General features: G+C 46.2%; 1 protein-coding gene across 4 annotated transcripts in view; it reads right to left on the bottom strand.

Annotated features, from left to right (window-relative positions):
* The window catches only part of SMOX (spermine oxidase), a 28,824-nt gene extending 3,696 nt beyond the window's left edge, over positions 1 to 25,128 (bottom strand). For 2 of the 4 annotated variants that reach the window (XM_009994708.1, XM_009994709.1), the window contains exons 1-4: positions 24,894 to 25,128; positions 19,389 to 19,615; positions 9,605 to 9,778; positions 5,494 to 6,193 (exon numbers count right to left, since the gene is read on the bottom strand). In XM_009994708.1, coding sequence (XP_009993010.1) covers positions 5,494 to 6,193; positions 9,605 to 9,778; positions 19,389 to 19,615; positions 24,894 to 25,101 — 1,309 coding nt within the window. In that variant the 5' untranslated portion in view covers positions 25,102 to 25,128. The remainder of the gene's footprint in view (positions 1 to 5,493; positions 6,194 to 9,604; positions 9,779 to 19,388; positions 19,616 to 24,893) is intronic. The other 2 variants (XM_009994710.1, XM_009994711.1) reach the window with 2 other exon arrangements.
* Between the last annotated feature and the right edge of the window lie 246 nt (positions 25,129 to 25,374).

The raw sequence follows: 25,374 nt of genomic DNA, 5'->3' as shown, positions 1-25,374 counted from the left end.
CACTAACCCTCAGACAAAAATATGGCACGGACTAGCAAATAAATATACCCAGCAAACAAAACACATCCTACAGCTGAATGTTGTTTCAGGAATAAGAACTTAGCATAACAAAGCCTCTAAAATAGTCTCCTACAAGAATCTTCAAAGCAGGAACGCCTGGGATGGAAGTGAAAAGCCCAAGGGAGCCTGAGCTCAGGGAGCTCTCAGATGCGTCAAGGAAATAAATGATCACGTTTTATTTTTAAGGGCTGTGGGAAAACCCAGGAGAACACACCATGGAAGCTGTTAGACAACACCCAACAGGGCCAAAGCAGTCGTCCATCACACTGCACTACACAAAAACAACCTCACAATGTATTTTCAAGTAACAGGAGTCTCTGCAGTGGGCTGGGGGTGGGTGTTCTGTAGCTGGTGCATGTTCTCCTGTTCCCCTGTCAAGGGACTCAGAAGATTTTCAACACAGGAGTCCACCAGTAGGATGTTGCTAAGATGGTTAACATGGGGCACACAGTGTTACAAGCAAGGAGGTGAGGGCTTGTCAGTCTGCAGGTAAGGCCACCAATCTGCTAAAAGACTGAAATTTATTACCAGAACAGTTTGTGGAGCCATCAGCTCCATCAACAATTGTATAAATCCAGCAAGATTGAATAAAGCAACACTCAGACTGGTAAAAGGAACAGCTTCACACTCTCTCTGAACAACCTGGTCTAGTGGGAGGTGTCCCTGCCCATGCAGGGGGGTTGGAACTAGATGATCTTGAAAGGTCCCTGCCACCCCAAACTAGTCTGGGATTCTCTCTAGTGCTTCCCATGGATGACCTTGTCCTATGTATAGAAGCAGGTAAGCAGCAGCCTTCCCACCAGGCAACTATTCTTCACGTAGCAACTTCATCCCAAGGGAAGCTGCAGCACAGCAACATGAAGCAGGTGGCCCTGGGCAGATGGCAGAGCTCCTGCAGAGATGCCCCAGAAGGCTGCCAGCACAGAGCAGGGCCTGAGTACATTACATAGCAGCTGCACAGCTCCGAGGACCAAAGCCAGTGTCCCTCCCCAGAAGCAGATGTGCCAGCTCTTACGAGCTCCTTGAAGATTCTCCAGCACATCAGACCATGTGAACATGATCCAAGTGTCCACTGCACAACTACTGTGCCCCTGCACGTCTGCATTTATGCACCTTCCAGTGTGAGAAGCTGTCTCTAAGAGAAAAATCAGGAGCAGCTTGGTTGAAGGTCAAATGGGAACACGTAACACAAGCTCTGACCCTGAATTTTTGTCTGCAAGACAGAAACTATAAAGACTGGGAAGCCCACACATGTCCAAGGAACATATTTAATTGGACTTTCTACATCTGCCTTTAAACAGATGGTTCAACATGTGCCTTTACCTACAGATAAAGGTAACAATTACTGCAGATGTGGAAACTTCTAAGCTTCCACTGTCCACAGACAGATAAAATGACTAAAAAGGGACTTTAGCCTTCACTAAAACAGGAAGGCACATACCTTTATGCTACAGGTTCCCACTTGTGAAGTTACAGAAGATAACTCCAAGTGCTTCAGACAATCCTGTCTTTATCCAGCTACTGGGAGGTGTAGCTACAGAGAGTTACCAGTTATGGGGCTGATTATGAGACACAGGGTTACCACAAAATCAACTCACAGATCTCAATTAAGACATCCACATTTATTTGTCTACCTGACAGCAGGGTGTTTAAGACATCATCAAGGCCAACAGAGATCAGTGGTACTACTCACACAAGTCTATAGGCACTGAATTACAGGATCATAGAATGGGGGAGGGAGACTGGAAGGCACCTCTGGAGATCATCTAGTCCAACCCCCTGCTAGAGTAGGATCCCCTAGGGCAGGTCACACAGGAACACATCCAGGTGGGTCTGGAATGTCTCCAGGGATGGAGACTCCACAACCTCCCTGGGCAGCCTGTTCCAGGGCTCTGTTACCCTCAGAGTAAGTAAGTAATTTCTCATATTCAGGTTAAACCTCCTGTGCTCCAGTTTGTGCCCACTGCCCCTTGTCCTGTCCCAGGACACCACTGGGAAGAGTCTGGCCCATCCTCCTGACACCCCCTGTAGATATTGATCAGCACTGATGAGATCCCCCCTCAGCCTCCTTCTCTCTCAGCTGAACAGCCCCAGCTCTCCCAGCCTTTCCTCACAGACAGATTCTCCAGACACAAAAGTGACATTAAGGTCTCCCAAGCATCTGCACATGGCTAGCAGACAGGATGCAGAACCTAAAAGAGAGTCCTTTCCCTCTAGAGAAAAAGCTGGAGGACAGGGAGGACAACTCAGGGCATCTCCAGCAGCAGCCTGACAAATCAGTGAGTCCTTCAGAAGGGACCAGGGCTGCAATTACCACCTTCTGGTTTCTAATGCTGGGAGCTTAGCCAACAAAGAAAACAGAGCAAGACTTCTAATTGTTTGAAGGCATCTCACTTAATCAGATTTAGAGGATCCTGCTTTTCAGCCATCCAGCTGTGAAAAGCAGCAATTGTCAGAGGTTCTCAGGTTAGAACAATCCTCTGAGCTTTTCACAGCAAAGCCAGATAATCCACCAGACTAACCTGCATGTGAAATGTAAGGTCACCTCTCAGAGAGAAATTCTCAGTATGAGTCTAGAAGAATGCATTTAATACAGGACTGGTCTAAAATCCCCTGAAGCCAAAGCAAAGGCCTCCCTGAGCAAAGGACTGGGAAAACACAGCTGAAGATTGGAACCCTCCTAGTTAATACATTAATTCTTTAATAGGAGAGTAAGAAATAAGAACATGGGGGATTTTATAGCCTGAACATGAAAGACAAAGTGAACATTAAAGGCTCCTACTACCTGCTTTCACTGCTGAATGTGAGGCTCTCTCTGTACTCAGCAGGGAAAAGCTTCTGAAGAAGATGTCACAGAGCACCAAGCAAGGTGTGGAAGATGTGAACTGCCTTATCAAAGAGTCTTTCTTCCCACTGAGCTTAGGAGGACTAGTTTCCCAGCTCAGTTAGCTGACTTACATGAAGTTGGGTGGTGGGAAACACTTTAGGGGCTGGGTTTGGTGGTCTAATTGGACCAGAGGAGAGCAGTCATTTTCAGAAATGACTAGAGCTGGATCACAGACAGAAGGTTGCTTTGTAACACCCCCCTCAACCACCTCCTTAGCTGGTCTAACCCACTGTCCCACTCCTGATGAAATGTATTAGTGAAGAAGATGGGAAGTGCATGGAGAGCTGAGCATGCTCCTGCTACTCCAGCCTGCCTGGCACCTGGCCCAGATGAGCCCTGAGGAACTGCTGCTTCTGTGAACTTGCTAGGGAAAACAGGAGCAAGGGTAACAGGACAAACCCAGCTAACTCAGCAAGGCCATCCTGGGAGACCTGTGAAAAAGGTTTCTTACAAAATAGCAGGGGTTTTTGGGCAGAAAGTGGATCAGGTCTTGTGTAATGGGTGCTCCAAGGACACGTTTTCTTCTAGTAGTTTCCAGCAGCTGAGAGGTGACCTCTCAGCTGATGCACAAAGTGTTGATTGCATGGCAAGGCCCTGGTAGATTCAGTCTGAAACTCTGCAGGGTTAGACAGCCCAGGATTAGCAGAAGGCTGAGACAGAGTCTGATGGACAGTGACCAGGTGCAGAACCAGCTGGAACAGCAACTGCAGCACATAGCAATGACCAGTGCCAGCATTTTTCCATCCTGGGAGGAAAAGAGGAACATCTAACACAGGCAAACAATAACAACAGGGCAGGAGCCCGAGAAGGAAGAGGGAGAGTACACTCCCGTCTGCCAAACTAAGAAGGACCCCAAGAGCCAATTTCCCACTGATGAATCAAGGTGTTTTAGGGAAAAATAAAAGGGAGATGTCAGCACTTAAAGAGAAGAGCCTCCTGCTCCACTTGCCTAGGGCAGCACTTGGCCTGCTGAGGTCAGGAGGAAAGAAGGCTTGTAGGCACCAACGTTGCAAGGTAAGGTAGGGAAACCCAACACCACTGAGAATAAACAGCTCAGGAGGCAGAAACATTCCCTGATCCACCCTCCATCCCTGCAGGCTGCAAGGGAGCCACAGGCTCATCATCCAGCATAAATGCAACACCAAACACACTGAAACAGGATCCAGTGTTGGTTGCTGCATTAGCATTTCTGAACCCACTGTCTACCCTACCATTTCTGAAAAGAGCAGGAAAACATAAAACCTTTTTTTTTGGCAGTAACCAGTTGCTCAGATAGTCCTCAGCTTCTAGGACCCTTTCTCTACATCTCTGTGGTGTTGGTAGCAAATGCTCTGTGAGCACAGGGGAAAGCTACACTTGTGAAGGCAAATTTCTTCAGTTAATTAGAGGTCCATGGACAAGAGGTAAGGCTGGAAACCCACTGGGTGCTGAGGCTTGGATAACGTGAGCTAGCAGAGAGATATAAATAGCTTAGTCTTGGGACCCCTCTCTGGAATAGAATACATCTAAACTTGGAGGATGCTGCTCTTATAAGGGAGGTGGTGGAGTCACCATCCCTGGAAGTATTTAAAATAAGTGCAGATATCGTGTTTAGAGACATGATTTAAGCACTGAACGGGAAGATTAGATTATGGTAGGGGGATTTAGGTTATGGTTGGACTTGATGATCTTCAAGGTCCCTTCCAACCACGATGACTCTGTGATTCTGCAATTGCTCATAATTATAAATCCAAAATCCTCATTTCAAGAGTGCAACGAGTCAACCAGTATTTCTTTCAGTGCTTCTACCTGATACTTGCACTTGTACAGTGTCCTCCATCAGAGAACCTCAATTAACACTGTAGGCACAAGAAGCCCTTTCCCTGGGAAGGTCTGCAACCCCATGGGAAGCGACTGCAGACAAACTAAGGCCCAGTGTGTTCAAGTATTACTATTAGATATTTCATCCTGGATTTTGTCTGTCTAACAGACCTAAGGTCTGTCTTGCTCCAGCTGCTGCCTTTATCGTGATGTGTTCTCAGTACACATGAAATCTGTTAAGCTCAGGAAGGTTTTGGTGAAATGGAACCTCTCAAGATCATGGATACTTGAAAATTCAGGCCAGTGGGATTTCCACACAGCCTCACATTGAATGGAGGGCAGGGATGTGATTCAAGCGCCACATCTCAGCTCTGAACAGGTTCAACTCCATTCTAAAAGAGCACTGCTGCTTTCCACAGCTGAAATCAGTCCTCAGAAGCCCCAGGTCTGACAGCTCCAGCTGCTGAAGAGTTATTTGTGATTAAATAAAGCAGAGGATGTGAAATTCTCAAGCACTTCTACCCACCACTTCCTGAGCTGGTTATCAGCCCCTCTGTATAAATAGCTTTCAGGCACACCCAAGCAGGAGGTATGCTGGAAGCACAGGCACAGCCCATTCAAAGGGATTTAAAATGCCAAAGAACTAAAAATTACTTCAGTGCATTTCCTTCCTGGTGGTTATTCAACACCCCAGCCCCAGCCTCCCTCTGTTCTCCACTCTCCAAAGGAACCAGAGCATGGCTGACCTGTGAATTTACGTAGCATTTCAGTGCAGGTTTCTGCCACAGTTTCATCATCGCACTTCTCCATGATCAAAGCCTCTTCTCCACATATCCAGCCACTCAGGACATGGCCATACCTCTCTGGTGGGTAGAGTACGTCAAAGCCGCAGATCTTCTTGTACCACAGCTCCTCAGGGTAAGTCAAGCTCTCACTCTCTGCCTCGTCTTCCCAGACAAACTGGATGCTGTTGCATTCAGAGCTCCAGAAAGGTTCTTCAAACTCCAGGAAAATCTTGTCAGTGGTGTTGATTCCCAGTTTCTCAATGGCCATCACCTTCTCCTCAGGCAAGCGGGGATGAAACAGGCTCTCGTGGCGTTTCTTCAAGACTCCCAGGGACACGGTCACAATGACGTGGTCAGCTGGGATGAACTCGCAGTCCTCGCACTCTACGAAGACATCAGAGCTCTTGTCCTCCTCGGGGAGGTCACTGTTGTGGTCAGCCACCCTCTCAATCTCCTTGCTGACCGACTGGTTCCAGTGGATGCACTTGACCGGCTTGCGGAGCTGAATGACAGACTCGGGAATGGAGCGGGCCAAGATCTCCACGATTTTAATGAAACCACAAGGAATGATGTGATGAGCCCCAGGGATTTCGGTCCATTCCCCAAATTCACTGAGTGAGACTTCATCCATGCTGTGGGAGCTGCTCTCACAACTCTCCACCTGAGGAAAAGCAACACAAAAGCAACATTGCCTCAGAGCAACTCACTTTGCCACAGCACAACATTGCAAGGGCACAGAGGAACAGGCTGGGAGTCCTGAATCCCACTCTCAAAACAACATTATTTTTGCTATTAAAGAAGAGTCTGGCCATAGGATCTGACAAAATCAAACCTTAGCCTTCCTTCCAACCAGAGAAACCATTCTGTCATGGTAACAAGCTGCACCAGCCCTGGCTGCAGGGGCCACAGTTGCACCAGCAAAAGTTCAGAGGTGACATCTTTGTACCTGCAAGATTCTGGGTTCTGACTGCTTTCTACCATTTAAAACACGCTCCACTGGCCAGGGACTGGCTGCTTGGTGCTCCTACAAGAGAAGCTGGAGCTATGTTAATCAGATGCTCATTCCAATGTTAGTAAATGCTCCCATGAGGAGCCCTGGCAAACTTTTGGCAGCTATTTCTGCAGTCTGCAGCTTTCAACATGCTGTCAAACAGTCAGCAATCAGCAAGCCAACCATCTGAGAGGATCCAGCACAGAAGGAACTGAAGGAGACAGAAAAAGGCAATGCCAAGATGTGAGGCACTTGTGTTTTATTCACTTGATGTGGTTCTCAAAGCTTCAGATTTGGGACCTGTTGGTTAATGTTTGCAGGAGTATTAGGCTTAGCTTCCAACAATCCCTGGAACAAAGGCAGGATGTTTGGCCTGTCCTGTGATAAGTTTCTAATGATAATACTGATGCATGACACAGTGATCTTAAAATCTTCAAATCACCAGAGTCACAATGATTCACACACTGCAATTCTTTTGAGCATTTTAGACAAAGGGAATAGTACAATTCCTTGCCTCACCCTTTGGCCAATTTTCCAGACCTTTCACACTTTAATGACCAGGTTTGGAAGCCTGGCAAGCCTAGACCCTCTCCCTGTGGAGCATCCTGGTGCAGGGGAAGAATGTCTGTGCTGGGCTAAGGTATCAAGTGAACAAGGTGCTCAGACAGGACACTCCACACCATGAAAATAACAAGCAGTCTATTTGATTCTTTCAACCATGAAGGAAAAATGCCAGGGAGGAAAGCAGGCAACTACCAAGACTTGGCTTTGCCTGAGACACCAGATAATCCCCACTCTCTCAGCAACCACTCTGATCTGATAGCCTTAAGTATCAGAAGCTTTGTTTTTCTCAGGTATTTACAAATGAGAAGGGATTTGCAAGACTTGCAGAAAGGTCTCTGGCTGTGGCAACCTGTAGCAGCAGTGGAGATGCCCTGTGATACAAGCTCTTGGGTTAGGACACTGAGATACCAGAACAGTGCTCAGAACACTGGGGTTTCAAATCTCAGCTTTATCAAACATATCCAGAGAGACCCTTTAGATCTTCATTTCTCTTTCTTTCAGCTTCCCAGCTGTAACCTGTGAATACCACACCCCTCCCCACACCACAGAGTGCTGCTGCCTCCCCTGCCTCATTTCACAAGCCTTTAAGTCATCATAATTGAAACAGGAATGACTGTTACACTTTACTTGTGGAGTGCTTGATGCAGCATTAAGTCCTCATCCCACAGAGATCTCATTTAGGCCAAGGCATCAAGGAGATAAAAAGAACTAGGGAAGCCATGGGGAGAGATGATTAGGACATGGGTTTATGCAACCTACCTTTGATTTTATTTCTTTACCTTCAAAGTACTTCCCAGGGATTTCTTCAGCAAATTACTAGAATCAAAGTTATACTTCTTCTGGTCTCTAAGATATGGGCAGAGGCAGAAGGGGGTAAAAGACACTTGGGCAGGATCATGGGGTTTCAGATAGAAGGCAGAAGACAAGACATTACCAAAAGAAGCTGGTAACAGAGGAGCTTAAGGTGGTAAAAAAGGATTAAACCACACCAGAAAATTTCAAAGGGAAAAGTCCCTTCTTGGAAAGTCCCTTCTATATAGAAAGCTGTATGCTTAAGGTAAGAATGGGGTGGGGAAATAAAGGCATTACTTCTTGCAAGCCTCATGAGGAAAAGCTGTCAATATAAACACAAACTGTCCCAGCTACAAGAGACCCCAGGGAGCAACTCCCCAGCGATGGGCAAGGCTTAGCCAGCTGGCTGAGGTTCCAGATTTGTCTGCTCTTTGTTAAAAGGAACAAAAGCCAACAAAACAAACCCAAGGAGTTGCACACCCACCTTCAGGTACTGCTGGATCATGGCTAGTTTCAGCCTCTTGACGGCCTCTGTGTCATCCGGATCGGCCTTGACCCGCTTGCGCACGACGTCCCGCGTGAAGACGCCCACACTGTTCTGGCTCTCAGCATTGACTGGTTTACCTCGTTGGAAGAACTCCTGAGTCAGGTTATAGACCTGCCAAAGATGGACAACGTCAGGTCACAGCAGAACGCAAGCCCCAAGCGGGATGTTTTTCCCTCCCTCCAAACCCAGCAGGTTCAGGTCACCTCTTGCCAACACAAGAGTCCAGCTCTGGCAGGTCACTGTGGGCTCTGCTGTGCCCACAGTTGTGCTGGTCAGAAGGCAGGAAGCAACCCTTCCCTCCAGACAAAGGTAACCACTCTCACTCCACTCTCTGGTTTCAAATCTCAGCTTTATCAAACATATCCAGAGAGACCCTTTAGATCTTCATTTCTCTTTCTTTCAGCTTCCCAGCTGTAACCTGTGAATACCACACCCCTCCCCACACCACAGAGTGCTGCTGCCTCCCCTGCCTCATTTCACAAGCCTTTAAGTCATCATAATTGAAACAGGAATGACTGTTACACTTTACTTGTGGAGTGCTTGATGCAGCATTAAGTCCTCATCCCACAGAGATCTCATTTAGGCCAAGGCATCAAGGAGATAAAAAGAACTAGGGAAGCCATGGGGAGAGATGATTAGGACATGGGTTTATGCAACCTACCTTTGATTTTATTTCTTTACCTTCAAAGTACTTCCCAGGGATTTCTTCAGCAAATTACTAGAATCAAAGTTATACTTCTTCTGGTCTCTAAGATATGGGCAGAGGCAGAAGGGGGTAAAAGACACTTGGGCAGGATCATGGGGTTTCAGATAGAAGGCAGAAGACAAGACATTACCAAAAGAAGCTGGTAACAGAGGAGCTTAAGGTGGTAAAAAAGGATTAAACCACACCAGAAAATTTCAAAGGGAAAAGTCCCTTCTTGGAAAGTCCCTTCTATATAGAAAGCTGTATGCTTAAGGTAAGAATGGGGTGGGGAAATAAAGGCATTACTTCTTGCAAGCCTCATGAGGAAAAGCTGTCAATATAAACACAAACTGTCCCAGCTACAAGAGACCCCAGGGAGCAACTCCCCAGCGATGGGCAAGGCTTAGCCAGCTGGCTGAGGTTCCAGATTTGTCTGCTCTTTGTTAAAAGGAACAAAAGCCAACAAAACAAACCCAAGGAGTTGCACACCCACCTTCAGGTACTGCTGGATCATGGCTAGTTTCAGCCTCTTGACGGCCTCTGTGTCATCCGGATCGGCCTTGACCCGCTTGCGCACGACGTCCCGCGTGAAGACGCCCACACTGTTCTGGCTCTCAGCATTGACTGGTTTACCTCGTTGGAAGAACTCCTGAGTCAGGTTATAGACCTGCCAAAGATGGACAACGTCAGGTCACAGCAGAACGCAAGCCCCAAGCGGGATGTTTTTCCCTCCCTCCAAACCCAGCAGGTTCAGGTCACCTCTTGCCAACACAAGAGTCCAGCTCTGGCAGGTCACTGTGGGCTCTGCTGTGCCCACAGTTGTGCTGGTCAGAAGGCAGGAAGCAACCCTTCCCTCCAGACAAAGGTAACCACTCTCACTCCACTCTCTTTTTTGCAGTGTCCAATGACAGGACAAGGGGTACAATGTGAGCTCAGGAGGTTCAAGTTAAACACAAAGAAACCCTTCTTTCCTGTGAAGGTAACACAGCAGTGGAACAGGCTGCCTAGAGAGGTTGTGGAGTCTCTTTCTCTGGAGACATTCAAAACCTGTCTGGAGGTGTTCCTGTGGGATCTACTGCAGGTTATCCTGCCCTGGCAGGCAGGCTGGATGAGATGATCTTCAGAGGTCCCTTCCAACCCTGATGACTTTATGACTCACCTGCAACAGTGTAGTTACTATAAAGTCACTATTAACTTACTAGTAAGTTATTTTTTTTAATTCAAGCACACCCATTCTATCACTTGCAGAAGACCCAGTGCTGCCATTTCCAGTAGCTGAAGGGTGTTGTTCAACCAACTGTTTAGGATCAGGAAGCCAGGCAAGTGCAGAAGCCCCTCTGAAGAGCAGGCTTGGGTTTGTCACATGTGACTCCTGGCTCTGCTGAGCAGTGTCACAGCCTGACTTGGCCCAAGTCTTCACCCAAGTCTACAGGGAGTGAACTCAGCCTGCAAGACCTATTTGCATCCTTGTACCTCCATGAGGGACCAGCTCTGCTCCCATTGTCTCTGGTGCAATCCCAGGTGCTGACACTGTATCTAAAACCTCTCCCAGGTTGAAGGGCTCAGAGTTTTGACTCCTCTTCACTGGAATCAGCCCTCCCACCTTCTCCATCAGTGTAATTATTTATCAATAAAGCCCAGGAATCCACACGGCTGGGGGGGTTAGATTCATACTTAGTTTTCTTTTTTCTCCTGAGAAATAGGAAGCATCCAACACAGGCTTAGTAGAGGAATTTTGGATGCACACACATTTCATTTGTTGAGCACAAGACAGTGCAGATCCATGGAAAACAAAGACCTCCTCATTAGCCCCCCACCAGCAGCCAGGCTGAGGAGGACACACAAGAAAAACTCCTCACAAATCGTTCTTCTTTGGAAGAGATCTGACTTTTTTTTTTAACCCCAGCATTCTACCCTACAAACTACTTAAAAGTAAGAAAGAAAACATCCACCTTGGCCATCTGCTTATGGCTGTCTGGAGTAACCAGAACTTCTATTTGTAGGATTGCCAGAAGAGCCAGCAGTTGAATCATGGCCCTTCATATCCCTGGAAAAACTCTGAGGAATCTTTTAACACAGGAAAGTTTTTATAAAATGCCTCCCAGAAGTGCAACTCATCCCATTCATGACTTGTCTGCCCAGAAAGAGTCACCTTCTCACTTACATCATGCCACGAGGGTGTGGATCCCCGCTCGGTAAGTTTTTCTTCTCAAACGTGGCTTGATTACAACTTATGATGTTTCTTTGGAGACACATCATTCAGACATACAGAAGAGTTCAACTCAGAGGTCAGTGTCTGGTAGGAAGCTGGTAGAATTGTGGCAGCCTCTCCTTCAAAGGCTCCTAGAGCTTCCCATTCTCTGCTGACATGGCTAATTCACCATGGTTTAGTTCCTTCCCATTCCAGTGCTCCCCAGAAGCTTGATTTTCTCTTGGGCTTTAGGAGTAAAGTGAATTTGAGGAGGCAAAAAAGAAGGATGATGAGGAAGGGGAGGGAGCAAGGGAAGATGCACAACAGTGGCAGGAGCAAGGGAAAGCAGGTCTGTGAGTGTAGGGAGGAAGAGGAATAGATAAGGACAAGTAAGGGATGAGAAGCAAACTGAAGAAAAAAATAACTGAAAAGAATGCAAAAAGGGGAAAATAAACCACAAAGCCAGAGAAGTAATCACAGGAAAAATAAGTGAAACTGCTGAATACAGAAGAGAACTGTGACACTGATTGGGACACAGCCTTTCTAAGGGGATTTCCAGACAAGAAAGGTGGAGACCAATGTCCTCTAGAGCATGAAGGCTTCCAGCAAAGGAAAAGAAATAATGTCTTCTCTGTTCCCCAGCAGCAAAAGCTCTTTAGCAGCTTCAACATCCCACAGTTCTCAGACCCACTGATTTCTGAGGCCCAAACCATTTCCAGCAAGCCCAAGCTGCAGAGACCTTGCGTCAGCATAATGCAGCTCAGCTTCCCTAAGCTGATTGCACACCATAAGCAGATAACACATGCACAAGACAAGCAAAGCTGTGCTAAAACCCAGCTACCATTTGGCCAAAAAGGATAAGGGAGCCATGGGTATGTTTTTATTAACCATTGTATTCTTTATTGCCCAAGAGAGAAAAGAGAGAAATGGACAGTTCTCTGTGCTGTAAATATCAAATGAAGTCTTTCCTATATATGTCATCCCATCAAGCAGACAGCAGGGAAGTATCATCACCACCAGGATTTATCTTTTTTCTCAGGATCCCTGTTACTTCTTTGCTTTTCTCTTCCTGGAGGTGCTGAACCATTTGATGAAGAACAGAAGGCAAAGCTGTTGTAGGCAAGGGGAGAAACAACAGCAAGTCCTACCTTCAGAGATACATTGTCATAATAAAAGAATCAAAAAGATGCTGGAAATGTGTTCTTTCACAGAATCACAGAACCATTTAGGCTGGAAAAGACTTTTAAGATCATCCAGTCCAACAATTAACCCTGAGCAATGTCCCCAAGCACCACACCTTTTAAACACATCCAGGGATGGTGACCCAACCACCTCCCTGGGCAGCATATTGCAATGTATGACAACCCTTTCAGTGAAAAAGTTCTTCCTAATGTCTCGTCTAAACCTCCCCTGGAGCAGCTTGAGGCCATTTCCTCTTGTTCTATCACCAGTTCTTTAATATGCACATGCAGCAAACAAATCACGTTTAAAAAGTTATAGAAGAGGCTCACTACAAAGCCCATTTACAGCAGTTTTCTAATGAAGAACAAGCAGAGTTGTGTTGTCTGGAGTTGGAGTTACCTGGCCTTTGTTTCCCCAGGTGGGAAACTGATTACAGTATCAGGAAGTATCATCATGCCTATGGAACCACCTCTGAAATCACTGGGAATAGGGATGTGTGAGATCTGAAAACACGTTCTTCTTCAATCATTTCATCATGATGTGATGACAGAAGGGTTCCAGGAAGGGTTCAGGTGGGCTTTAACTCAAAGAGCCTGGTGAAAGGTAGCATCAAGAACCACCTGAAAGATTCTGATTATCTTCTACAAAATATTCATGCATCTAAACTGAGAGCACCGTGTCCATCTGCAAGGAGAGCCACAACATCTACAGTCCAGACTGATCTCCCTTTTCTAATGTCACAAACCTGATACAAGCAGGAAGAAAAAATATGCATAGGCTGCATCAACTCCCAGCTTCTTCCACTGGCAAATTCACATCCCAGGACAATGATCTCAGCACTTCTCACTATAAAGTTCACAGGTTGCCCAGGGAAGTTATATATGCAGAAAGGATGAAGCACAAGTTTCTGTTCAAAATTATTCCTAAGTTATTGCTAGGATAGCTCTGGTGTGAAGGCCTGTGGAAAGCTGGGGAGGCTCCTCTGCTCAGATGAAAGGAATCACTGGATGTTCCATCCCTGGAAGTGTTGAAGGGCAGGGTGGATGGGGCTTGGAGCAACCTGGTCTGGTGGGAGGTGTCCCTGCCCATGCAGGGGGTTGGAACTAGATGATCTTGAAGATCCCTTCCAATCCAAACCAGTCTGGGATTCTATGCTTCCTCTGGGTTTGGGCAGAATAACTGGTCCTAGAAGCCTGTCTGCAAGAACCACCAGCAGAAGCAAAAGATGAGAAGATCTCAAGTGACTATTCATCCTGTGTGGATCTCCATCCCTAACTCTGAGGGTTTACTTACAGTTCTGTGGGGAAATGGGACTGAAGGTCAGAAATTAAGAGTTAACTGAACGGTCATAATACTAACACGTCTTTACTTCAGCTTAGATCTGTCTTCCTTCTGACCAGTTTCGGGGCATCCCACAACCAGGGTGTCTGCAGACAACGTGGGCTCCACCAGGGATGTCCTCCCTGTTACCTCCAGGTTACCTTCCACCTACACGTGTTTACTACATACGTGCTCCTCCACCACAGGAAGAGGCAGTCTCTTAGGAAGAACAAATCTAAATAAAGAAGTTTTTCAGCACTGAAAGAGATCAGGAAAGCACATCCCAATCCATGCTCCTTCCTGCCAGCACCGGTGACGATCCCTAGCATTGTCTTTTCCTGGTTTTGGGGCAGTTTGCTGGGGCTTAAGTCACCTCAGCTCCACCTCCCCATCTCACCCAGCCTGTTTGCTTTGCCTGCAGCTTCTAAGCTAACAGGAAGTGTGTGACAAGGTGGCTGAGCTAGGAATTGAGTCATAAATGCCTTTTGCAGCACTTTATCTTGGGGGAAAAACCCCAAACCACCAGCCACATATATCCTAAGTGAGCTCCAGGCTGTTAGCCCTTAACTGCACAGACAGGTCTGCCAGGCAGGGAGGAAAAACACATTGAAGCTGCACAGCACACAGGAGAAAGCTGACAGATAACAGGGCCATTAATTAGCTGATTGTTAAAGGGAGGGTTCCTGTGAAGCAGGTCTTTAGGGACCATATCCTCCCTGAAAAGCTTGACTAAAAATAGGCACGTTTTCTAAATCACGCTGGCAAGGTACTGTGAAATTCTGGGGCAGTCAAAGCAGTGGGATTTTTCACCTGCATTTAACTTGTCACGCTCACCACCTCCCTCCCACCCTTCACAAATACCTGAGTTGGCCTTAAATACCTCTGTGGTGAGAGAAATGAGGATTTAAGAGCAACTCTGAGATAGATTGTCCCTACTCACATTTTCCCAGCAGTTACACACTCACAAAGACACTCAAGCTGCACACATTATCCTCAAAGGTGACACTCCTGTCCCTTTTCTTGGAAGGTCATGCAGATGTGGTATAAACAGGCAGAGGACAAATCCCCCCCAGTTATCCTAGGAGTGGAGAGGATGGTGAGAAGTTTATGAACATGTGGCATGAACACCACACCCTGGGGAACCTTCCAGAGCTGGTGTCCCCTTACTCTGAGAGACTGACCTAATGGACTGATGATGACCCTGAGCAGTGCCAGCCCCACATAGTACATGTTATAAAAAGGATAGCTTCAAAACAACAGTGGCTGGAGAGCTGTCTTGCCCACAGCAGGCTTGATGCCCTTTCTCATGGTGCATTGCTTGGTAATGTGTGGTTGGAAATGGAGGCAGCTGCTCAGCAGGACTGGAGACACTCCTTGCTAGCAGGGCTTAGTTTGCAAGGAGGGTTTGGGTCACCTCGGTCACCAGCTCGTGACAGATCCTGCCTGACTTCAATGCAGTTGTCTCAGTTAGGAGAGCCTCTCACAGGGAACTTTCCGCTACAGAAATGAAGAGCTGAGCAGTCTTGCTGCTTGGCTTCCTAGTAGCCAAATAAAGGCTTCTGTGAGGCATCCCTACAGCTATTAAAAATTCAGGCTACTGCAAACAAAAAGAAGCAAAACTTGTACTGAAGTAGAAGAAGCCAGCCAAAAAAGATTGGATAAGTGCCTGGAAAAAGGGTAAGGACTTTCCAAATTAACTAGTGAGGCAAAGCTCTGGATGTACTGGGGTGCCTTGCCTTCCACACCAGTAAAATTCCAGCACACAGAGGAGAGGCCTTGCCTTGCCAGGCTCCAGCTTCAGTGGCTCCACACACCCATGCAAAACACTCGAGGGAGACTCTCTGCACTTGACATTCCCTAGGATTGGGTGTCCAGATGCCAGGGGAATTTGGGCTGCAGAGACACAGATGGAGAAGAAGAGCTGAAGTCAAATGCTCTGGCCTAAGCACATGGCAGCAGCTGCAGCAAAAGAAGGGCAGTGTGTGAGTGCATGGGAAGGGAGCCGGCTGTGCAGGGGGGCAGGCATGTGAAACTGAGACAAATTTAGCCCTGTTCATTCAGGAGTACATTTTCCACTCTTGATGCCAGTGCTCCTGATTAGGCTTTGCATCCATCATGTGGTTGATGGTTGTTTTTCTCCAGTCAAGGCAGCGTGTGTTACAGTCTTTGCTAGCTCAGCCTCTGCTAAAGGGCGAGATGCAGCCAAGATGCTGCTCCTGTGAGGTTTCTAGGGAGACCTTAGAGCACCTTCCAGTGCCTGGAGGGTCTACAGAAAAGCTGGGGAGGAACTTGGACAAGGGTAGGGAGAGGACAAGGGGTAATGGATTAAAACTGCAAGAGGGGAGATTCAGGTTAGACATCAGCAAGAAGGTTTTCACTATGAGGGTGGCAAGACCCTGGCCCAGGTTGCCCAGGGAAGCTGTGGCTGCCCCATCCCTGGAAGTGTTCAAGGGCAGGTTGGATGGGGCTTGGAGCAACCTAGTCTGGTGGGAGGTGTCCCTGCCCATGCAGCAGGTTGGATCTAGATGATCTTGAAGGTCCCTTCCAACACAAACTATTCTATGATTCCTAGACCCTGAGAAGGGTCTTGGAACTCCTATGAGGCAAGGGAGGAGCCTGACCTCAGGGTGAGCTGTAAGATGGCTTCTTATCCTGAACAATTTCAAGACATTTTAACAAAGCCTCTCAAAAAACCTGACTTCAAAAGAGCAGAGATGCAGAACTGAAGACCAAATTTCTGCTGTTCCTCCCCAGTGTCCACTTCATCACCAGTTAAAGCAAGAGAGTATTGGCCAGCTAGGATGAAAAGAAACTGACAGAATGGATTCCACTGAAACTGCAAAAATACTGCTGGGTGAGTCAGGGACTCAACAACACAAACCAGAAATGCAGCAGACAGACTCAGCATGTGCAAACAGAAATATTCCCTGCACTGGATGCCAGAGAAGGTTCCCAAAGCCACACATCAGCTGCCCACGCTCAAAACTTCTCCCCCACTGGGGCACTTCTATTTCATACAGTCTTATTTTAAGAGGGGATTTTCAGGAGATCATGTAGCTTGCCTTAATTCCCACTTTTCCTACACAGAGCAGGAAGAAAACACAGTCAGCTGTCTTCAATCTCTAAAGATCACTCCCTCTGACATCCCAAAGAGGCTGAGGCAAGAAGCTCAACAAAACCATGAGCTGCCCCTGCAAGAAATTCCACCACAGTCTGAAGGGAGACAGAGAAAGCACCTCCCCAGCAACAGCAATCAGGAGCTTGGCTCCTGTCCTCTTCTTGGCTTAAGCTGCCCCTTACATATTTTTTTTAATCTCAGAAAGTAGCTGTAGACATTTTTACAACCCAGAAATGTGAAAGCCTTTTCTGTCTCCTAGTGATAAAGATATCCTGTGGCAACAATAAGCTAATTATGTGTTGCATAAAGAAGATTAACTTTTAATGTGTTGTTTTCTCATGTCACTGGCTGCCCCCTTTTCCCTGGCTTAAAAAAAAAATAAATAAATTAAATGGGTATGTTTACCAAATTAATCCTTTCTGAAACACCCACACCTTGTTACAGCCTTTGTCTTATTGGCTGTATCTCAAAGTTAAGCAGCTCTCATCTTTGTATTCTCATTTCAGAGTCCCCCTGCCTCTGACACCCTCCCTTTGCTGGAGATTTTCCTGTCATCTTTGAGACAGGCTGATCACCAAGCCCTGCATGCAGGCTGGCACTGTGCCATTCACATCAATAACGCTGCTCACAGCAGCATTTTCACTTGCTCCCTCTCTCTTTTCTAGTCTTAGTTGCTGTTAATCTTGCCCCACGCACATCTCACCTGTCTTTTGTGTTTTGGTTTTTTCCTGACTGGCTCTGGCTCTGTTTTCAATCCAGTAATATGAAAAATTTGTTCAGATGAATTCTCTCCACCTGTGTTTGTCCAAGAAGAATCTCCTCCTTGCCATGGGTTGCTAAGTTTCTTCCATAACAGGGTTTCTTTGAAATTCTTACTAGCCCTCTGGAATGCCAGGTTGGCAGGGACCTCAAGGATCATCTGGTCCAACCTTTCTAGGTACTACTCTAGTTGATATGAGATGGCTCAGCCCCCTGTGTCAAGCTGAGACTTAACACTGTCCAATGTGGGGGGATCTACCATTTCCCCCCTTTGGAGACTATTCCAATGTTTGACTGTCCTCATGGTGTAAAATTTACCTCTTGTGTCCAATTGGAATCTTCCCAGGAGCAACCTGTGCTAACCCATCACAGATGCCAAATCAGAGGCAGTGTCAAAAGTCTTTTCAAACAAAAAAAAATAACCCCCATTTCTGCTCCCCAGTCAATTATTGATAATTCTTCAGTGACATTTCTCTTGGTGGCTTTCTAAAAGCTCATGGACATATTTTTAAGCATGAAGCATGCAAGACTAACCTGAACTTAGTGTGTGTTTAGCCAAGCATCAAATACCGGTGAAGGTCACTGCCAAATGAAAATCTGAAGGTTTTAGTTATTGCTACAGTCTGATGAAAACAATACTGTTTTGCTCTATTTTATACAATCCACTGAGAGATCACACTACCTGGAGGACTGGACATTCTCCATTGATCCCCTCTAAATCCCCTCTAATGTACTTTAGAAATGACACTAAAATACAGCAGGGAATAACCATCATTAACTCTGGCAAGCTGCCTTCTTTCACTCCACTCTACCTATGGCAGACCTTCCTACTGAAAGCAGACATAACTAATACCATTTCAACACACAAATCAGTAAGAAACCTCCTTTTCCCTCTGAAAGAACTACTAGGATGACAGCAGCAGTGCCAAGTTACATCCAGGTAAATTTGGCCTTTTTTTGTCTGACGTTGCCTCGTTGCTTTTTCAGCAGAGGTTCATCTTTCCACTAAACATGGAATCATATCTTTCCACTAAACATCTTGCAGGCTTCTTAGTATTTTTAAGCTCTTTCTCTGTAGTTGGTTGATTGGGGTATCTTTCCTATTCACGTACCAAGGCCCTCACCTATACTGACCTGAAGAGGACGCCACTGAACATCGATCAAAAGAAGTTAAAATAACCTGAAACCGAAATCCACACTGGTCTGAATCTGCCAGAAAAGATGTTCCTTACCTGCTCATGCAAGAAAACTTGCCATTCCTACAACCCTGGCACTTTGGCATATGACACAGCACACTATGGCATTTATAACATCAATAAAATGTCACAAGGCTACAATATTTAGCTAGTGGTTGCTAAGGTTTTGTGTTCTGCTTTGTTCAGCAATTTGATCCCTCCTCTACTCTTCCAATTAAGTAGCAAATTTATAGAGCAAATGACTGGATCTCCCCAGTAAGAGTTGCTGGAAGTGATTAAATTGATAACAAATGTGGAAAAAATGTGAAAGATTGTTCTTCCTAACAACAGTGAGTTAATCCCACATCAGGGACAAATGGGGCAGAGTTAAGCAGATGAGAGCAAACTTGATGTTGATTTTTTGCAAGGAAACTAAAGACGTAACTGGTTTTCTACCCGGGACACGGTAACTGTCAAGGGGTCTCACTGTTTCAGGCAAACCTACAACCTGACAAAGCAGCTGAATACCAACCTCGTTGTATAAATCACTGAATTCTTCAACCACATCTTTCGGGATCCTTTGCCCATTGTTGGTAAGATGATAAGCCACCCCATTCTTGGAGTAAAGACTGATCCGTCCGACACTTCTCTCGCCGTCTGTTGTCTCTTCAAGTAAACCATTGTCTTCTGCTAGATGATAGACTGGGTTTCCATGTGAACCATGAATCCACGTAGCTCCCAGTTCAAAAGTGGCGTGCCCTGCAGGAGAGTCAACCAAGCCAAGTAGTTATTGAAGCCCATTTTCCTGAAAGCTTGTCACACTCAGCCCTAAATAAAATGTACATGAGCAAAAGGAGAACAACTGCCCAAGGACAACACGTGTTTGAACATCACTCAAGGGAGCTTTCTCTGTTAGACAAGCACGATGCCAGTCCTTCAGGATACAAGTTTAGACAGTTCTGGAAGGATGGGATGTTTCCAATAAAGATACATCACAGTGACACACCTCTGATACTTCAGGCGAAATTCAGAACATTCTAGGTTCCCAGTTCTTACCATCATTGTTGCTACCTGCTCTATCCTTTCTACCTGGCCTTTCTAAATCATCTGCTCTAAACCTGCACGTAGGAACATGATCAGACAGCAGAGGATGTACTGCTCCTGCTGCAGCACAAACCATGTAAACCTCTAATCCTGAAAGATTTTCAAAAGCTAAAGGGAGTGTGGGAAGGAAAAGAGCTGTAAGAAGCCACACTGCACTACTGTACAAAGATCTATAGGGACACTTACATTAATACTATAGATTTAGGAAATGAATAGAGTACCTAAAGACTTTAAAAGAGGGGAGATTTAGGTTGGACATTAGGAAGAAATCCTCTCCTGTGAGGGTGGTGAGACACTGGAACAGGCTGCCCAGAGAAGCTGTGGCTGCCCCATCCCTGGCAGTGTTGAAGGGCAGGTTGGATGGGGCTTGGAGCAGCCTGGGCTGGTGGGAGGTGTCCCTGCCCATGCACGGGCGTTGGAACTGGATGATCTTGAAGGTCCCTTCCAACCCAAACCAGTTTGTAATTCTATGAAACATCCACTGTATTCAAGGGCAGAGGATGGATACCCAGACACAGGAAGAAAAGCACCTACAGGGGGGAGGTGCAGAAAAACTTGGTTTATCCTGAGATAGCAACATCGGCCTGCATACTTAGCCTTGCCCTGTGAGTAAAAATTCATGTTATTTACAAATATAACAAATTAAATGCAGCATAAAAATGCATTTTCACTCCCCAAATGAGTATATACATTATATTTTATTATTTATGCCTTTGAACATTTAAAACAGGTTCTTTAAAAAGATGCACTGTCAAGTTAAACACCAAACACATTTAGTCTTCATCACCTATACTCTCTGCCTGCAAAACACAGAGTTTGGCCAGCCCCAATTTCTCCCTTCCTTATAACTAAGATGGTTTGCACCAGGACTCTGACCCCCCCAAAAGCCCACACAGACACAGCTGGGCTGACAGCACAGGGAGATGTTCAGCAGCTGAAAAGAAGGTGCTAAAAATAAGCTTGGGTCAGGTCCTCCACCCACATCTTTGCAGATCCTCAAGAAGTCCAAAGCTAACTGTTTTAAAGCCTGACAAAGCAGTGCTCTCCCAGCATCCCTGCCAACACCACACTGTGCAGCTTGCTCTCTAGAGGTGTGTGATGTCTGATTAAGTGGGTCAGTTAATAGGATCCTGCCTGATGAGGAAAGGATTGTGCAGTTCCCAGTCATCACATACTGCTTAACATGTAAATATATGCTCAGACAGCAAGACACTGCAGCACGTTTCTCTGATGCAGTCAGGTTTAATGGGTGGAAGCTCCAAGAGATGCTGCCTCCAAGGGAGGCTTCACATACCTTGTTTTTCAACCACCTGATCATTAGGCAGTCTGCTGATTAACCTTCAAAATACATCTTACAGCACTTAAGAGCACAATTCCCATGTCTGCTAAAAACAAAGCACATGCTTCCAAGTGCCAGCGGAGTTCCAACCCTGTGAATATTCAAGGTGCCACAAGCTCCTTTGCTCTCCCAGAGCAGCCAGCCCAGAGGAAATGACTGCTGAAGTTGGCAGCCAGAGGTACCAAGCTCATCAATATTGCATGTGGCAGTCACCTTGTGAATGCAATCCTCCTGCGAGTCATCACATGCCAGATAAGCAGCAGGAATAGTGCCTGCTGCTTCCTGTCAGGAGCTCGCTCTCTGCTTCACTAGCATTCCCCCTCTGTATAGCCCTTATTTATGGAGCACCTCATCTTTGAAAGAAAAAAATGCATGCCAGCAGGTCCTGCTGTACAGGTGCTCAGTAACAATTAAGATACGCTCCAAGTTCTCCTGTTTTGGTAGCTGTGTGGAATGTAATCAAAGGGGCAATGAGCACAAACTGGAGCACAGGAGGTTTAACCTGAATATAAGAAATTCCTTCTTTACTCTGAGAGTAACAGAGCCCTGGAACAGGCTGCCCAGGAAGGTTGTGGAGTCTCCATCCCTGGAGACATTCCCAACCTGCCTGGATGTGTTCCTGTGGGATCTGCTCTACGGGATGCTGCTCTAGCAGGGGGTTTGGACTAGATGATCCCCAGAGGTCCCTTCCAACCCCCACCATTCTGTGATTCTGTGATCCTGTAAATACCAATAAATTCAAAATAGGCTTTCTTGCCTGTAATACTTAGAAACTCATTCTCATCACTCCCAAGCAAATATGTTGTTACCTAGTGTAAGTGATATGATACATTATTTTAAACTGTAACATTAAATAACAGCTCTTAAAACAGAAGTAGCTAATTTACCTTCAGGGCCTTAAAGATTTTCATTCCAACACTAATCGCCTTGAAGTAAATAATTCAATACATCAAAAATAGAAAAAAAAAAAAAAAATCTGTTTCCTATTCTGTGGCCCTAAGTACTGAGACACAAGCAGCAGTCAAAACAGGCCCACAGACAACAATTCCATACCAGCAATTTTCCAAAGGAATGCAGAGATTCCATATCAAGCCTTCTGAATACGCACAGGAACTTCCCCATTTCCCCTTGCAGCCCTGCCTACTTCTTGGGCATCCTGTCGTGATGGATCTGCAGTGGCTACAGATGTTCTAGAACACATACAAGAAACACACTTAAAATGCACAAACAACACAAAGCCTCTGCCTCCCCTGGGCTAGAGATGATCAAGCAAACCTCTGAAAATCCAAATTATTTCCCTGTGCTGAACAGCAATATATTTTCTGTGCAGCTGAGAGAAAACAGTGTCCCCTGCAAGGCACTGCATGGCTCAGTGAGAGTGGAAGTATCAGGATATGACCTGTGAGGGTGCCACCATAGATCTGCTGAAGACTGAACTTGTAGTCAAGCGTGCAGATGAGGGAGAGGTCAGAGAAGCTCAACATTTAAATGCCATTTAGACAAGCAGATCAAAGCAGTCGTATGTTGAAGACTCAGAAGAACCACTTCTGTAAGTTTCGTTTGTGAGCTTTAGCCAGTTCTGAGACATGAGCAGGTCTTCCATGCCCCAGGTGTAACCTTGCTGCTCCAGGCAGTACAGAAGAAGGAAACACAGCCCAGGACCATGCTGGCCTTCTGCCCTCATACCAGGGAATAAGGAGGTTCCAAGCACAGGCTGCTTCTGAACATTTCACACCCCAACAGGGCTCCAAAATTGCTTGGGCAAAAGGGCAAGTGAATCTGCAAAGTGCACAAAGGGGCCAAAATGTGGACCCACCTTGGGAGAGAACTGCAGTCCCTCACCATGCTGTATAACTTTGATAGTTTGAAGAAGTTAAGAAAGGACAGACTTTTTTTTAAGAAAGGCATCAAAAGATCAAGACTTTGGATTTCGGTCTTCTACTCTGCAAACAAGTGGCACCTACACTGCAAGATCTCCAGCAGAGCAAAAAGCCTGCTCTTGTCTCATTAGTTAAGACATGGCAAGGAACAGGAGGTACCTTCCCAGCAAAGAGATGAGTAACCAGTAAAGGTGTCCAAAAGTGAGAGAATTGGTCTCTATACTAGTAGAACAAAACTCTTCCACAGGTGCACTGACAAAATGATGCATTGCTTCCTGAAGATTTCATGTCTTCAACACTTCCCTCTTTTCACAGACATGACCCAGGATATTTTTAATACAGTGTATTGTGAGTAAAGGACACGTTTCCCATTCTAACCTCCATGCCAAGCCTCAGCAGAATGTAAAGTGCCCTAAGTCAAACCCTGGAGTTTCAATTTGTCCTTTTCATTCATTTCCCTTCTGGAAGTTCATAGGACACTGCTGTTTATTTACTGCAGTGAGTTTATCGAGTAAAATACAGTAAGTGAGGTAAGCACCTGGCAAATAAAAAGAAAGGAGGGCAGCAAGAGGCCAAAGTTAATAAATAGAGAGTGGGATCAGAAACAGAGCTAGTTCATTGAAATCAGGAGGGCAATTAATTAAACGTGAAGAGCTTTTTGCCTCCTGCAGAGAAGGAACAGGCAATGCCCTTCTAGATACCAGGGAAAGTTTTGCTGATTACTGTGCTGCAAAGGGCAACGTTTGTTCCAGTAGTTTTGCATTAAGAGATTCTACAAGTCCTGCCAATGGACACAGGATTAAAATATACAGCATCTGCATCTTTATTACACACTGAGAAAGGAAGCCACAGAGGTGGGAAAGCTGCAGATCAGGATGAATGGATACACTGAAGAGGTTTTTCCAGCAGCCTGATTCACAGTGGGTAGTGCCCTACACAGTCAATTAGTTCTAGGGAAATGAATGGGGCTATTTGTGAAACAGAATAGCTTGGAGCTTGCCCCTTTGCAAGCCATGTAGATCACTGAGAAACAGCCCTTCACTAGCCAGGAGTTTTACTGACTGTTCCTAGACTAGAGTTGAGCTTGAGAACGTTGGTGGAAACTGCCTCAATACAGCTATTTAACCACAGAACACTTCCCACAGACCTTTTACACAAAACTCTTCCCGTATGAATGAAAACAATCACCAAGGTCTTTATTTTACAGAAACATGGTTTTGGAGCTGCCCTCCCTTGGAAAATCATAGAATCACAGAATCGTTTGGGTTGGAAGGGACCTTCAAGATCATCCAGTCCCAACCCCCCTGCATGAGCAGGGACACCTCCCACCAGCCCAAGTTGCTCCAAGCCCCATCCAACCTGCCCTTCAACACTGCCAGGGATGGGGCAGCCACAGCTTCTCTGGGCAACCTGGGCCAGGGTCTCACCACCCTCATAGTGAAGAATTCCCTCCCAATGTCTAACCTAAATCTCTCCTCTTCAAGTTTTCATCCATTACCCCATGACAAGATAGCTCAGACTCACCCACCCACCCCAAAAAGAGCCCAAGGCTCAATACTCCCAACACCACCACACCTCAAGTAACCTTTCCCACCTACACCTTGACCGAAAGAGCCCGTTTCCAAGGCCAAACGAACCTAACGACAACCCAAAGCCTCGTTAAGCAGGACAAAAAGAAAGAACCTGATCTTCCTCCCCAGGATGCTGCCCTTACCAAGTTTCACACTTTGCACGCGGCCTCCGATTCGGTCGGTCGCCTCGAGGATCGTTACATCCGTGAAGCCGCTTTCCAAGAGCGCTTTGGCTGCCGACAGGCCCGCGAGCCCAGCACCGACGATGACTATTCGAGGCTGTCGCTTTCTCCGTAGGCCACTACTGAGAGGATCATCCGTGCTGTCTGCAGATATTTCACAACTTTGCATGCCGTCCAAGCTCTCTTTCTAAGGAACCTAAGGAAGAAGAAAACAAAGCGCTTTCAGGGGGACTCGGCTTATTCCTCTGGAGGTAAAAATCCTAAGGGAGGCTAAAAAAACAAACCAACTGAAAGGCTCAGCAGAAAAAGAAGGAAAACGTGTACAGAGACCCAGCCTTTCAAAATGAGATGCATGGGAAGGATAACTGAGGTCAAATTGGGATGCAACAGCTTTCTGGCCTGGAGCAAGAGTACTGGAAACGAATCCAAAAATCTCCACCCT

The sequence above is a fragment of the Chaetura pelagica genome, unplaced genomic scaffold (genome assembly GCF_000747805.2).
Source record: "Chaetura pelagica isolate M959 unplaced genomic scaffold, ChaPel_1.0 scaffold133, whole genome shotgun sequence".
Taxonomy (NCBI): Eukaryota; Metazoa; Chordata; class Aves; order Apodiformes; family Apodidae; genus Chaetura; species Chaetura pelagica.
The sequence above is the reverse complement of the archived record's forward strand: the minus strand, read 5'-3'. Positions and strand labels throughout refer to the sequence as shown.